This window comes from Lissotriton vulgaris, chromosome 2_1 (assembly GCF_964263255.1).
Source record: "Lissotriton vulgaris chromosome 2_1, aLisVul1.2, whole genome shotgun sequence".
Taxonomy (NCBI): domain Eukaryota; kingdom Metazoa; phylum Chordata; class Amphibia; order Caudata; family Salamandridae; genus Lissotriton; species Lissotriton vulgaris.
The window spans coordinates 177,201,068-177,218,226 of record NC_141687.1 but is presented as its reverse complement, the minus strand read 5'-3'; the positions used below and the strand labels follow the sequence as shown (position 1 = coordinate 177,218,226).

Here is a 17,159-nt window from a genome sequence, read left to right as displayed (position 1 = left end):
TCCAAGATGAAGGCTCAGCCGCCTAGGCGCTTGAGAACTGTGGTACCTTGTATGGTCCTGCAATTCTCAGTGCTAAGAAAACACTGCAAGAAACCTGCAACTAAAGGCAGCGAGGTTTGCTCACTTGGGGCTGCCTTTTCTCAAGTTTTTGTGTTCCTGGCTGCTGCCCCTGCACATCCAACACCAAAATGGCGATCACCTATGTAAGGGTTATCAGCTGGCTTTCAAATTGCTCCTCAGTTAGTTCAGGTTTTCATTCTTTTTTCATTTCCATCATGGCTGTTTCTCCCTTGGTTCCTACCTGGTTTTCCCAATCCATTATGCTTCCTGTCATGTAATGTTTAATGTCATTTCATTTTCCTGATCTGTTACCATAGAAGGGTTTCTGTGTAGTTGGAGAGAGCATCATAACATTGTCGTGTTCCTGATCTGGGTTCTTCGCTTCAATAGCATTCCACTGTCGGATTCCGGATTCCCTTCAAACCTTTAAATCCTTCATCAAGCAAGGAGTTGTTCTACAGCTTTAGCTTTTTCCTCTTGAGAAGGTGACAGCATCTCGAAGGTGCTTGCCTACCACATATTCCAGTGTGGTGACAGTGTGGCTTTCAGAAACCTTACCTTGGACAGCAGAAGACAAGGACCTCGCACAGCCGAAGACAAGGATCCGCATTACTAGTAAACAACCAGCCCTGAAAAGTTTTCAATAAGAATAAAGGCGAACATGATCATTTAAGGCGAGTATTAAGTGCTTTGGAAAAACTCTGGCTCGACTGTAGTAAGCGCAAGCTTGGGTGAACATAAGTTGAGTATTTGGGATATCGTACTTCCAAGGTTGATGATAGCTCAACCAAAAGAAGATCATGTATGAGCAATGCTGGTGCTCTAAATTTGAACAAAACAAAAACAGTTAATGTAACTCTTGGGCCATAAAGAGTTTAGTGGCAATATGAAATGTGCACATGGGAATAAACAAGAAGATGTTTACCCGAGATTAAGCAAGATATGCGCACCACGTTTCTATCTATTTACACTGGGGAAACCCGTGTGGTTTGACCTGAATGTGGATGCGTGTGGATATATCACTGTTGCACAAAAATAGGAGACCTATAGATTAACGGTGTATTGATTTTTTGAATAATATGATCGAAACACTTTGGTAACTTACTTTCCAAAATGTTGTGTATAACTAGATTCTTTAGCCCTAAAGAAGTGGGATAAATCGTGAAACACGTTAGCTAAGCATAGCATTGGAAATGTACCAAGGATAAACTTGTGTTTTGAAAATGCAGAAGGGAAATAATGATTTCATTCTGAATGTAAGATATATCAAGAACCAACCCAGGAATGTGTTCAGAAATTCAATAAAAAAGAAAGAGTCAAGCAATCTCATGTGAGGGATTACATAGAATGACATGGTACCTCAATGAATCAGAACGCAGTTACGGAAAAAGCAAACCTACACATCTGATGGGAGTGGTTACACACTGGAAGCAATGGAATACACACGATACAGTTACTTTTAAGAGGTCCGTATTAAGCTGAAATAAGTTAACTGTGTATTAAAAAAAAAAAAAAAGAAACATTACATAACAGGGCCCTGACCAGCCAAAAACAACTAACATTTAAGACACAAAAGTCGAACAGGACTGAATTCAAGGTATTCTGACCACTTCAGCCATGTGCATGTAGAGTTCCATATTTACCCCTCAGATAAAGCAGACGCCACACGTCAGGAAGGTTGGGAAAAGTAGCATTTATTTCTCTGAACTTAAATTACATTACAAAAGTTACCCTTCCCAGCTCTTTGATTATCATTGTGGTTACTTCCAGGTCAAAGTGCGCTAACAGCGCTTCACAGTTTGAATTAACTTCCTGTAATTACGAACGGAGGCCAAGTAGCGAAATGGCAACTTTCGGCTGTCTGAGCGGCATGAAAAAATAACGTATTCTTCTCTTTCATTTTGCATAAACATAACCCAAATAAAGAGATTATGAAAAAGCCTTGCACTGCAGGAAACCAATCCATCAGCATGTGTTGTCCCCACAGTGCAAGGTTAAAAGCAAGGCACCTCTTAGTTCCAAGGAGGTTCAGTGTATGGAAAAAGCGTGTAGGCTTCCTGTGGCACAGGCAAAACGTTGTTGCGAATAACCCCCTTTATGGGCTCCCCGCTGACCCCCAGAGTGGCTGATCAGAAAATGCACCTTCACAGACAAGTGGTTTGTAGAATTCGAGAGCTTTGCTCACTTTTACCAACTTTCATCATCTTTCTAGCATTCTTTTATTTATTTCCAGTTCTTGTTTAAAATGTATGATGTTTTGACTTCCTCTCTCCAAAAAACAATGTTGCTCCTCCTACTCATGGCAAGAGGACTCAACAAATCTTCCAGATGTTTTTTCCCTATTTACCCTATTGGAACTCTCAAATCTTGGCTAGACCTAATATTTATTTGATATTTACTACATGTATTTACAAAGCGGTGTCCTAGCCCCAAATGGTAGTTGAGGGTTTGGCAAAGAATCACTCCTGGCTTCAAAGAAGTTTGGGTAAAAGAACCAGAAGTGTGAGAGTTGGCTGGAAGGAAGACATTTTAGTAGAATTCTTTTGATTTCTAAGATTGAGACTCCCTTAAACTCAAAAGGTTTTTGAGATTGACTGGCATGAGCCTAGGTTCGCAAGTGTAGGTGACCAGACAACTTAAGGTTAGATTTAATACCATGTGTCCAGCCCAGTTATGCAAGGTTATGTGAATATGTATAGCACACGACTCGTCCACTATGGAATTCTGGCAAAAACTATTCCAGGGTTTTATATTGTAATTTAGTCCAGTTGGATCAATTAAAGTGAAACAAGACCACATCTCCAAGAATTGATTGTTAAATGAAAACCCTAACAGTGTGTGGCCCAGAAATCAAAACTGTGACTTTAGCCATCATATTTATTTTTTAATTTATATGTTTTTATGGTACAAAAGGATTGCTTTTATCCAAATTAATCTGGCATAAAATTATCCAGGCATTAGTAGGAAACTCAAAGGAACTTTTTTTTCTAGGAGAAACCTTTTCGAAACCACCATAGGCTTTGTCTGGTCTCATGTCCCTCTTCAAAAGAGAGGGGGGGTGCAAAATGGTCCGAATTAATATGCTACTGTCAGTTTTTCTTGAGTGAATGACTGGGTCTGCATGAGCACAAGTGGGGCAATGTAGCCACTGCCTGCACATTATTTACACTGCATCACGCATGATAATAGACCCGATAAAGTTGAGTGATGCTGATTTTCTTTAAGGAGAAATTTTATTATATTTATTTCTCCTGCCAAAAATTTCATCCATTCCAATGCAAGTTCATGGGGAAATTAAATCTGCTTGATTTTGATCTGCAAATTTTCCTCTTAGATACTCCTAAATGTTGGCAATTATACAGAAGTGGTCTGTGTGTGTGCAAGTCATATATCCACCTTAAATGAGCGTACCAGCAGTGTTAATGTGAAAGCATGCAACCTATGCATACATATTCCACAGGTCTAAAATTGTAGATATGCGTTTATAAGAGTCGCAGAAACGGTGAGTGTGTGATAAGCAACAGCACCGGAGGATAACAACTAACAAGCCTCTAATGCTAGGGAGACACTCAGGTGACAGCACGAGCTGCACCGTGCTTGGATTTAAGGTACCAGTGCATGGGCGTGTGCAGCTCGTTAGCTAATGTAAGGTATCAGTACATTTTCTGGTGGTGCATGGAATTTCTGGGTCAGGTGTTAGCACATGGGCTGTGCCGTGTCTGTGGGTAAGGTGACAACACAGCTTGTGCTGCAAGGTATTTGTATTTGAGGTGACAGCACACGAGCTTCCGCTGTGGGGGTTGATGTGTGAGGTCACAGTATAGGCTTCTTTAAAGAAGGGATCTATGTGATCCATTTCCTGGCGAAAACACGGAGCTTGAACTGTGGATCTGCTCGTTCTGCCTGTGCGACAGTTTGGTCGTATGTTCTCCTGTACCTTGCGACAAGGGCGAGGAGGCCCTCTGGCGCTCCTGTGGCAGGAGAGACAAACTTTTACTGACAAGCTAAGACATTTACAGCCGACTTTTCACACTCCAAATGTACACATAAATATTTACAAACAGAAGCGTACCACCACAGGGCACATGTGTGAGACACACGATATATATAACAAAAGTGTGAGCTGTCCTTAGAATTTGAGATTTTTACCCAGAGTGTACCCTTTCCTTAAGCTGCCAGATTTCCACAGATGGTCTAAGCTGCTCCATAGGAATCCTCTGTAGTTGGACATGACTGCAATTTGAATCAATGCCTGGGGGTGAAGCACTCTGGGTCCTTAAAGGGGTCAACCAGTGAAGAGAAAAAACTATTCTCTTTACCCTGCCCTTAATCTCTAATAATCACCAACAACTGGAATTTGGGACTGTTGCTTTGTTTGAGGACATTGACATTTGTTTCACTGGTTTCCCCATTAAAAGGCCTACCATACTGTCGGGTATTTGAAGGTGTTCACTCCTATTTCAAGACATTTTCAGAGGAGGAGACAGGCTTGGTGTCTCCACAGTGTCGACAGGACTCTCTCTTTGGCTAATGTGACCCAGAGAGGAGACAGGAAACTGATCACAAAGAGAGGCACCCAAGCGACCAAACCCTGGGATTACAGGCGAAGAAGTAGTGTGTGGACAGCCATACAGTCCCAGGGCATGTAATACTCGCCTTACCTTAACAGACTGTTCTGCCCAGGGAGCCGTCCAGATGCACATATGCCATCTCTTGGGATATTCCATCGCTCGCCCTCTTCTGGTCAGTCCTACTTACCAAGTAATGGAACATTAGATCCCAAAGAGCCTCATAGCAGTTTAACACTCACCATTTGATGGAATATTCCATCCTAGGATTTAAGGGGTGAATTCCCGGATGTGTTTTTTGGTGATGAGTTCCGGGTTGGTCTGCGTGGGGATTCTGAAATTGTATGTGTTTAGATGACCCATGTTGGAGCTCCTAGGGATAGACTCTTCACTAAGTTATGAGATGTTTTCCTTTGGAAGTCAGGTAGGTAGCAAGCAATCTTACCTTTGGTGCCCCCTGTGTAATGTTACTTAATGGCTATACCCGCTAGCTCATAAATGAGACAACCAATGGAAATGAGATGCAAACTTGGTTCAATTTGCGACATATTGGTGCAGTTCGTGCCACGAGGTCAGGTCTTGCATGTGCTGGATTGCACATCCCGCTCTAGGGGTTTGCCAGGGTTATTAGTCTCATCATGGGACTGCACAGCCCAAGGGTGAGCAAGGTAGAGTTCCCTCATCCAGTCTGGTATGGGACAGCCAATGCAAGCGTGGCTAGGAGCTGGTTGCCCTGCTCAGTTACATGATGCTTCTTCACAGGCCAGAGGCACAGAGGTTATGGACTTAAATCACAGGGACCAATCAACATATTTTCCCTTAAAAACCTCACAACTCTTAGCACAGAGGTGTCAAAGGCAAGATCTTCCCCACTTTGTAAGGGGACATCCTTCCCTCTAGGGCTCTAGTGGTCCAGAAAGGAAAACGGTTGCTTCTACTCTATGCTAGAAAGAACCATTCTGGGCTAGCCCCCCCCCCCCATTAAATTAATGGAAGACTGTTCCTCACACTGGAGTGCGTGGGTCCTTGAACATTGGCGGTGTCACTACCGCATCTCTGAGGGTTGAGCCACCCAAAAGAGACATTGAATGTGGAGTATGTTAAACTCTCGAGGTACTGCAGAACATCAGTAGGAGTTTACAAGAGATTTGAGACTGGTATCACCCTGTTTGCTTTGGAAAAAAAAGACACTTGTCCATTGACACCAGGAGGCTGCCATCCCCCGAATGCAGGGTTTGAAGAGCGGCCCATACGTGGCACCTAGCCGGACTGTAATGCACTGATCTGAGTTTACCACAAGCATTTCCCTTTCACAAGCATTCTCCTTCAAAGTCTCAAAACACATTTTGAAATGTGGTTGCCCAATCTGGACAAAGGTCTTGGGTAGGATTCCTGGTGTTGGCTGTGTCTGACCTCTGCTGGTGAAGGACCTCAGGCCCTAGTTAAGGGTGAGGTGGGTTTTCAGAGGTCACGTGCAAGGAAGGTCTCTTTCCATCACGCAGAACAGAGAGTGAGGGCAGTCTGTGAGATTAGCAGAGATCAGGGGGCCTATGGATGCTAAAGTGTCTGTGCCCGGCTCTCCGAGTGCTCTCTTTCCATTGTCTATTTCTCTTGCTCCCCGAGCTTTTCCATTCTTCGACTTCAGTATCCGTCACTTCTTCAGTCGGGAACTTCAGGATGTACAGCAAGGTCACTCTCACCACGCTTATGTGTTTCCCAAAATTGCCTTGCCAGCTGCTCCAGCTGGGAGCCGAGCGGGAGGTTAATCTCCAAGTGCATGAGGAGGTTTTCAAGCCATCGCTCCAGGGTTACAAAGGAAGGCCTAGGAGAGAGAACGAAGAATGAGAACAGAACTTGGAAAGATATATTAAACATGCTCTAAACAAAACATATATACTACAAACAAACCATACGCTACACAAAGAAGACCGAAATTGCATAACCTGCAACAGAGGTCCGAGCAACACAGTCTGTGCGCCAGGCTATGGTGGTCAGTTGGACCATTAACGTTCACGACAATCTATGTTTGCGAACATTTTTTGCAAGTATAAAAAAGAGCATTTACTGACTCAGTGCTTGTGTGATGTTTCCTTAGTAAATTTTGTGTTGTTAGCAAAAATTTACAAACTTAAAACAGCACTGAAAATAGCGGAACCTCAGGGCTTGTTTGCAGTAAAAACTCGAGGAGCAACAACAGGTGTGGACTGAAATCCATGTGAAGAAAACAGAAACAGTCTTTATGCCAGCTCCTCACCGCTTTTCAGGGTCCAGATCACAACAGAGGACGGCAATAGGGTAGAAGCTGGGTGGACAGCTGGGAGGACAGAAGCGGTCCAGGAAACCTCGTACATTCAGGCCAAAGTCCATGGTCCTGGGAAGGTAATCTGGATCAGCACTTACCCGTCCAATGATCTGGTGGATAAAGAGATAGGAATCATGACCCAAGGCATGCACAATTCACCAACAAAGTAATTAAAAATAAAAGAAAATATTAAAAATATGTTTTCTATCAAATAGGACAGCCCACAACAAGCTTTCAGTTAATGAATGATAAACAAAATGTGCATTTTTAGTGTTCCCTGTGAACAGTGGTTCTTCATTCAAAGTGTTTTCACAAAGTGCTGGCACATAGATTGTGTGTAAATGTGGTTTACTTTAGACTGGATAGAATTCATGGCACAGTGATGTAGGACTTCCATACAGTGATACAGTAGAAAATGAAGATAAAAATTCCTCAGATTTTTCACCATTAATAACTCTGCGCCCATTTGACCAATCTCCACAAAGCTTTCCAGACCCATTGCTTTTTCTACATTGGTAGAAAATGGAAAGTTTGGCGTTGAGGTGTTTGGTCAAGGGGAGCAAAGAAAAAGGATAGTGGGGTGAGGGGGAGACAATACACTTTTGGGCACCAATACATTTTTCCATGGACTTTGTACCCACTCGTAGCGGGCAAATGCCTGTCGGATTTCTATAAAATTCGACAGGATTGATGATTCTTTTGCGTACTACATTTAAGTAGGATAAGTATTTGGTACGTTATAGGGCATTTTAACTTAGTGATATCTGTTGTGACAGTACTTTCACGAAATGTTGTGGTATTTCACAGAAGTACTGCGGTACGTTGAGATGACAAGGCATTATACGGTTGGCTAATGACTGCCTTTACAAAAGTTGAAGGCTGCCAAGTTGTTTTTAGGTGTATTTTGGCTGTGTTCTGCGTTACACCTTTAGATATACGTAAGCATTAGGTTTGATATTTTTCTCCTATCTATTACCACTTTATTAAAGTGGAAATCGGGAGGTGAAAGTATTTATAAATATTTTTTTTTCTTTTACTGTACGGAATACCGTACTTAAAAACAAATCATAATTTCTTTAAAAATTTAAAATGCACTGTACTACACTATACTTTATGTAGTGTACTACAGTGTATTTTCACTTTTGAACATAGTTATATCTTCTAAAAAAAAGTCTATGAAGTACTGCGGAAATACTAACAAATTACATCACTACTTTTTTTTTTTTAATGTGCAGTTCTCCATAAACTGCTGGAAAGATTTATAGAAAATTATAAATAGATTTCTCTAACTATTATCACTTTCCTAAAGTATTAATAGATCAGGAACAACAATAAAACCTAATACTTACCTATATATAAGGCCCTAGCCCAGAACGCAGCGAAAGCGTGCTAAAAAACTACATGGCTGCCTTTTACGTTTTGGAAGGACAGCCATTAGGCAAACAGATACGGCCTTATAGTTGGCATGTACTGTGGTATACCTCAAAGTTACAGCAACACAATATATTACTATGCACTTTAACACTTATAACTCAAACACTGCTTGCACTATTTACATCTAATACCAAAAATTTACATTTACACCTCATAATGCATATTCCTTGCACATTACATCTACACATGTTCACCCACTTTAACACTACATCTGCTTCAAGCACCACACTTCCCTGTACACCCCTCTACTCTATGCCACTCCACTCCAATCTATGCCAGGAGTGGTCCGTGCAGGTAAGAACGGTGAGCTGGGGGAAGCGGGTTTGACAGATGACGAGGGAAAATTAATTACTTATTTAATATTGCTTCATCTTAGTCTGTCGAATCCCCCCCACCCTGCCCCACTGCTCTTACCTGCACGAGCCACTCCTGACCTACGCTACTATACTCAATACCACTCCATTCTATTTCAATACACTATACACTACTACACTCTACAGTAATCTACAGTACACCACTGCACTCTACGCTACTCCACTCTACCACGCTCCACTCTACTTGTAAACACTCTAAACCACTCCACCGTATGCTATTACACTCTACGCCACTCCATTATACGACACTGTGCAGTGTATGCCACTACACTGTACGCCCCTCCACTATACGCTGCTGCACTCTACACTATTCCACTGTACGCTGTTCCAATCTGTGCCACTCCGTTCTATGGCACTCAACTGTACATCACTGCAGTGTACTCTATTCTACTGTTACGCTACTCCACTCTTTGCCACTCCACCATATGCCACTTAAGTATACACCGCACCACTCCACTCTACTCTACTCTACTCTACTCAAATGTACGCCACTCCACTGTATGCTACTGCAGTGTACCCTATTTCACTGTACAACACACTGCTCTATGCTATTCCACTAGATGGCACTCCAGTCTACATCACTCCACTGTACGCCACTACATTCATGTTGTTCCACTCTACACCACTCCACTGTATGCTACTCCACTGTATCCCACTTTACGTCACTACAGTCACTACAGTCTGCTCTACGCCTGCTCTAAGTCTGCTCTACGCCACTCCACTGTATGACCCTCCATGGTAGGCAACTCCACTCTACGCTATTCCAATGTATGCAACTCCACTCTACGGCACTAGACACCAAGATGTTCCACTCTATGACACTCGATTCTAAGACTCTCTAATTTACGCCACTCCACTGTGCGCTATTCGATTCTAACCAACTCTGCTATATACTATTCCACACTACGTAACTCCACTCTACCTGACTCCACTCTATCCCACTCCACTATATGCTATTTTACTATATGCCACTACACTCTACACTACTCCTAAGTATGCTGTTCCACTCTACGCCAATCCACTATTTGCTATTTTACTTTATGCAACCAAACTCTATGCCACTAAACTTTACACTGTTCTAATGTACACCACTACTCAACTCCACTCATCTCCACTCTAATGGATGCTACTGCACTGTATGCCACTTCACCGTATGCTATTCCACCCTATTATACTACACTGTACACCACTCCACTCTACACTGTTCCACTCTATGCCACTCCACTGTAAACCACTCCACTGTACAAGAGGCTGCTCCACACCAAACAACACCAATCCAATCTACCCTATTACGCTGTACGCCACTCCCCTCTATGCTATTCCACTCTATGCCATCCACTGTACAATGTTTCACTGTATGGCACTCCACTGTATGTTATTACAATGCACGCCACTCCAGTTTACGGCACTCCACTCTACGCTATTGTATTATATGCCACTCCTTTCTATGCCACTAAACTACGGTATTCCACTGTGTGTCACTCCACTTTACACCACTCCAGTGTAAGCCACTTCACTCTATGCAGACCCCCCAGGATATAGCGGCATGGATTAGCAAATTTAGCGGCACAAAAATGGAAATTTAGCGGCACTAATATGGCAATTTAGCGGCAATTTTGCGGCATTTTATTTGGCCATTTTTCCTACAACAAACACTGATATCTTCGTTTTTTTTAGTTATTTAACAACATGAAGCTATGTATATTTGGTTTATTTACAATGTAGACACTTTGTTTCCCTTAACCTCATGCGCGCTAGCGGAATTCCGCTCCTGCGCTGAGATTTTTTAAATCGCACTTTACGTGGCGAGCTGGGCTCGTCATCAGCGTGCGAGGAGGCTACGCCATGACGAGCCCAGCTCGTCATCAGCCTGGAAGGGGTTAAAATAAATACAGACGAGTTGGACCTTACAATCTTATTATTATATTTGTTAGTATTATCATTATTATTATTTATTGTAATATTAATAACAATATACGTAGAATTAGAAGTCGTTACCGTAGTAGTAGAATTATATGCTACATATGCAGAAACCTTGTGCTTTCCTTTGCAGTGTTTGAATGACAATGCGAAGAAACCTCAGACAAGGGGAAAGATTGTTCGAGGCCTATCCTACGGCATCGAAGCCAAACATTTCAATTACCGTCATAGCTACCTCAGGTTTTCGTCCTCAGGGGTAAAAAAAAGGTGGGATTGCTGCATAGCTGCCAAGGTTTCAAATTGCTATGTGTGACATTTTCATAATTTCAATGTAATTATGAGTGACATTTTAACAACTATGAGTGACACATTCTTGCGCGCAAAATAAAGCCACAATCCAAGGTGATCAAGTCTAGGCTAAATCTAACTTTTATCCATATAGGAAATCTGGTAGCCTGTAAGTGGTATGTACATGGAACCTCTCAGCTCTTTGGGTGTGAACATCATAATATAAGGGCAGACATCAGCGTCAGTGAAAGACAGTCATTATGTTGTCTGGGGGAGGTGGGGCCAGGAGCATGAGAACCATGTTAAAGGTATGCTCTTGATTGACTTTCCTGTGGTGCCCCACAACAAAATCAAAATCATTCAGGATCCTGCACCCTGCCTGGTTTGATAGAGGCAGGCACATAGAAAGAACGTCAGCAACACATGCAGAGCACTAAGCAACCAGACACAGAGGTACAAGGGGCCTTATTTATGAAGGCCTTGCGCCACCGGTGCGTGTCTTTTTCCCATTTTAAAAGTCACGTAAAAGTGGCGCAAATTCTTCATAAATAAGGCCCCAGGCGTGTAGAGTAGTACTATAAGGTACATTATAGAACGATGTCTAAGGTTAAATCAAATATAGGGTTAGTAATACTGTACATATTAGTCTGTTCAAGGCTTAGTGTAAAGATTTATAGTTCAAGTGTGGTTAAGGTTTGAATTTGGATGGGTTTTCAGTGAAGATGATTAAAAATATATGTTACAGAAGTCAGTTGTAGATTGTCCACCGTGGTGGGTAAAGTAGTGGTAATTAAAACATCGTTTGGAGCCTCTTTGTGACGATTCTTAGAAAATTGCCTTCTGACTAACGGTCTCCCGGAACGACAAGGACCCCTTGCACAGTGCTGCTCCTTCAGCAGACACACGGCCGAAAATGCCACCTGACACGTGTTTTTCCTCCGCACAGTTAACTTTCCATTTGGAGTGCTTTGACTCTACTGTCCGAGGTGCTAGTTGTAGATAAAGACACTACGTGGACTACAGTAAACCCCAAAATAAGGACGAAAACACACACAAGCACTGCATTTAGACCCACACCAACAGCATCCACTCGTGTAGATATGGGGTGGAGAAAAACATTGCATGGTAGTTCATAACAGAATAGCTTAGGTCCCTGGTATGAGCGCGAGACAGTTATTGTCAAGCAATTGGTGTGCCTTTTGCTGTCCCGATTTCGCCACAGGCCTCAGAGGACTTACTTACACAACAGCCTAAACACTCCCTCCCCTCTGCCACTTTAACCGTCAGGAGACGCTGGCTGTCACTGACTCTCTGCTGTACTGTCCATAGTGCCCACTCACCCCTCTGCTGGCCTCTGTACCAAGTGCGGCGGAACCCCTGCTAGTTCTGTTATTAACAAGGGCTTTTTAAGGTGCAATCTAACTGTTGAACTTTGTTAGGGAGCGGTACTTAAAAGTCAAGGAATTATCACCATACTTCCGTGTACACGCAAATGCTAAAAATACAGAGCAGAAAATAAGAATTTGGAAACGTCCAAGCACAATTTCAGAGTTATCTTTTTTATGCATTCTGTAAAATAGGTTTTCGCTTTGCTTTGTGGGCTCTAACCACGAGAGAACGTGGAGTTCGCAACTTCCTCCGCTTCCAGCAGCTCGTGCATGCTCCCCATCTCTGTCTGCCCTTTTGTTATCTTTGCGTTTCATTTCCAAGAGGCCCTGTCTGGCTCATTTGCATGTGAAAAACACCGGCACAGCACAGCCCCGATGTGAAATCCTGGGGGGGGGAGGGGAGGCAGCAGCAGGCAGGAGCAGCAGGAGACAGGATCAGGTGAGAGGAGGCGGCACAAGTGAGGTGAGGGGGGGGGGGTAATGCACGGCGCACACAGGATGAGAGACCCTTTGACCTGACCCCCTGACCCTTTCTATTGGCTCCGTGGTGATGAGAGCCACGGAGCCAATAGAAAGTGCTGGATTTCGCGGGCAGTTTTGTAAAAATCGCGGCATTTTTACAAAACTGCCGATTTCGCGATTTTTTTGCAAATCGCGAAATCGCGATATCCTGGAGGGTCTGTCTATGCTATTCCAGTGTACGCCAATACATTTTCAGGCACACCACTCTACGCCACTCCACTATACGCTATTTTATTTCTACATCACTTCACTCTACTCTATTTCACTGTATGCCACTCCACTCTATGCTACAACAGTCAACGCCACACAACACCACTCCACTCCACTCCACTCCACTCCACTCCACTCCACTACTAAGCATGGGCGGAAAATCCGTTCCGCTCGCGGATTTTGCGGATTTTCGGTAAATTCTTACCAGGTTCAAAAGTTCAAGCTCATCATTAGTAGCCATTTCCTGTAGTGCTTCCTGAGGGGCCCCTCCAGAGTTCAGTTGCCTACTTGCAACTATTATGTGACCCTGCTCTGACCCTCAGAATAGTTACACATATGCCACAAAGGTCCTGAATTACAGCTAAGGGAGACAAGCAGGAGCCAGGCTGGAAGTTCAAATCCAGTGACACATTAATCAGCCCCTAATTCATTATTGTCAGTTGGGGCAGGGCAGGTGTTGTAACTAATTTTGCAACAATGAAAGCACTTAGCAAGTGCAAAAGATCACTAATCAGGAAGCACTAAGGAAGCAGGTGCCAGCTAAAAAAATATTCTGTGACACATTAATCAGCCCCAAATTAATTCAGGTCACTTGAGGCAGGGAAGGTGTGCTTTGCTTTGCCACAATAATGTACACTGGACAACCAGAGGGTGCTGTGATGAAACAGAGGGTGGCATGGGTGGGCCAGAGGGTGGCATGAGTAGTCAGAGAGTGGCAGTGGTGAAGAAGAGTGTCCCAAACAGGCTGGACACGTAGAAACAACAAGTTCGCAAAACTTGGGATCCGACAGGTAAGTTTGCGTTTGCGAAATTGTACAAAACCCTCGCGAACTGGCAGAAACCCGCGCGAACACAAAAAAAAATCCGCAAATTCGCGAGAATTCGCGGATTTTGCGGATTGCGAGTTCGCAAATCCGCAAACGCGAGATTTGCAAAATTCGCCCATGCTTATCCACTACACTCCACTCCACTCTGCGGCACTTTACTGTATGCTACTCCACTCCACTGTACGCCACTACACTGAACGCTATTCCACTCTAAACCACGCCATGCTACTCTACTGCAGCTCCACTATATGGCATGCCACTCTACAACATTGAACTCTACGCTATTCCACTCTATGCCATCCCACTCTACACAATTAAACTCTACGCAACTACACTCTACCCCACTACACTCTATGCTATTCCACTCTACACCAATGCACTCTATGCAACTCCACTATACAACACACCATTGTTGATACTCCACTCTACCCCACTCCACTGTAGTCAACTCTACTGTACGCCACTCAACACTATTCCACTTTATGCCACTCCATTCGATACCACCGTACGCAACTCCACCATACGCAACTCCACCGTACGCAACTCCACTCCATTACACTCTACACTATTCTGCTCTACGCCGCTCCATTCTATGCCATTCACTGTACGCCACTACAATCTATGCTACTCTTTTGTACGCTATTCCAATGTATGGAACTCCGGTGTATGCCACTTCACTCAAAGCTATTACACTGTACGCCATAAGAAACGTCCAGAGCCCCGAGTCCCACAACACTGCAAGTGTATCCACGCTTGCCCTAACACCATATCTGCCTTAAGCACGCATATGCGCGGTTAAGGCAGATGCGCTCTAGTGTTCAGGATGGGCGGGGGCTCGGGGAGAAGTGTCAGAACAGGAAGCTCAGGATACAGACAGGTAAGTGGGGCCGGCGCCAGGTTTGGGGGTCGATTTGGGGGAGTGAGGTCGGGACTCCGGGTACTTTTTGGGAAGGGAGCAGGTTTTAGGGCTCAGTGAGGGATAGTGGGTTGGGGTAATTTGAAGAAGGAGTCAGGTTCTTAGGGCTCAGGGTGGTGGGAGGGGAAGGGGTCGTTTTAAGGGCTGCATTTGGGTGGAAGTTTTTTTCTTAATGGGCCAGTTTTGGGGCTCAGGATGGGAGGGGCGTCTAGTTTTATTAATTGGGTGCAGGATTTTAGGGCACAGGGCACTGGAAGGGGTTGTGGTAGTTTCAGGGACAGCGCGAGGGGGCGGGTAGTATATGTTAAGGGGCAGGGTATTATCCCTTAGGACAGGGGGGAGGGAAATGGGTAGTTTTCAGGGCAGGGGATTTGTAATTTAGGGCTTAGGGCAGGGGAAGGGGCGTAGTGGGCTCGCATTGCCCCTTACCATTCATGCCTTTACAACGAAATTGTGTGGTAAAGAAATGCCTGGTTAAGACGCATTCATGGTTCGGGCTGTGTGGTAGAAGGACACGTGGTTTAGCCATGCATGCCTCTATCATATAATTGTACACCACTCCACTGTATCCTATTCGCTGTGCACAAGTCCACTGTACGCCACTCAATTATATGCTATTGCATTGTACACTGCTACACTTAACTCCACTTTACGCCCCTCCACTGTATGCCAAACCACTCCACTGTATGTCACTCTACGGTATGCCACTCCACTCTGTGGTATTCCACTGCATGCCACTGCACTCTACAGACCCCCCAAGATATTGTGGCATAGATTTTACAAATGTGCGGCACAAAAATGGAGATTCTGCGGTTTTATTGCTGCACTTTATTTATGAAGATACCAACATCTGTTTTATGGACTGTATCATGTGGATAGCTGGCTGTAAAAAAGAACATAAATGAACATTGATCCTGGACTGACACTTTGAATTAAAAGTGGACTGAGACTATATTTTGGAACAAACTTGATATTTCATTACTCTTAGAGTGCTCGGAAGGGGACTTTTTTGCTGTTTTGTGTTCTCTTCTTTGAGGAGACTATTTGGGGTTGAATTGGTAACCGACCCTCCCCTCCTAGTAGCACCTACATTAGTATTGCTGTATCAATTATACCCAAGACTAACTGCAAAGCGCCCTGTATATTTGCTTTTATACTTGGTTACCATATTTGTAAATGTAGACCCTATATGTGGTTAACCATGATCTGTCATTGTCTAACCCCTATTTCGATAGGAGTTACGCAAGGCTCAGCATTATCCCTTTCACATTTTAACCTTTATGTCAAACCACTAACTGAAATTTTATAGCACTCTAACACTTCTTTCCACATGTACACTGATGATACCCAGATTTATATGAAGATTTAATCACTGGAGGAGATCAAGTCAATGAATGATGCCTTAAAGTTAACCTTACAGAGGCTAACCTGCAATAATCTTAAGCTTAATGCTAAAATAAAACAAAATTTCATTTCATTTCTCTGCCCAAAATCTCCTCTGATGTTAGGGAGGTGGACCAAGACGATCACTGCTCTTAATTGTACCCCTGTCCTGTTGACTCATCCAAATCACTTGCAATTACACTTGTTAAGAACCTAAATATGGAAACTCACATCAAATCGATGGTAAAAAGGGCCTGATTTCACTTGAGCTATCTAAGGAAAATGAAACTATTTATTTCAGCTACAGACCTTAAATTGGCAGTACATGCCTTCATGGGTCCCCAAACCGGTCCTGGAGGGCCGGATCCATGCCAGGTTTTTAAAATTACTACATGTATCTCAATGGGGATATCCCAAAAATATGGCATGGATCCGGCCCTCCAGGACCGGTTTGGAGACCCCTGCTAGTCATTTCTAGGATAGAGTATGGCTGCTCAACTCTATCAGGCTTACCCAAGATCTCTACAGCCCCACTAAAAACCTGTCTTAATACTGCAGAAAGACTCTTAACAGGTTCTAAAAGATATGACCACATCTCTCCTCATTTGAAGGCTTTTAACTGGCTACCACTTGAAGCCAGAATTCAATTCAAACTGGCATGTATTAAACACAAAGCACTCCGCCACAAAACGCTGATGTATCTTGCCTCAAAAAATTGAGATTTCTGGGGGAGGCAGACCATCTTGGAGCGCCAGTGACCTAGTGCTGAAACCGCCCATCTTCCAGAAGAAGAAAACCTATGACAGAGCCTTCTCCAAAGCTGCCCAGAGAATCTGGAATCCGCTTCCTCCATAAATTAGAAGAATTCAGTCCACTTCATCCGTTAAGAAAGGAAGCTAAGATCTTCCTTATGTGCAAATTCCTACCATAGCTGTCGGCTGAACTTTTTCCTCGACACCTGTTTTAA

General features: G+C 43.6%; 1 protein-coding gene across 2 annotated transcripts in view; it reads right to left on the bottom strand.

Moving 5' to 3' along the window:
• Positions 1-1,734: 1,734 nt before the first annotated feature.
• LIMK1 (LIM domain kinase 1) overlaps positions 1,735-17,159 on the bottom strand; it is a 273,836-nt gene continuing 258,411 nt past the window's right edge. For both annotated transcript variants that reach the window (XM_086954687.1, XM_086954686.1), the window contains 2 exons: positions 6,883-7,040; positions 1,735-6,450 (listed from right to left, as the gene is read on the bottom strand). In XM_086954687.1, coding sequence (XP_086810813.1) covers positions 6,288-6,450; positions 6,883-7,040 — 321 coding nt within the window. In that variant the 3' untranslated portion in view covers positions 1,735-6,287. The remainder of the gene's footprint in view (positions 6,451-6,882; positions 7,041-17,159) is intronic.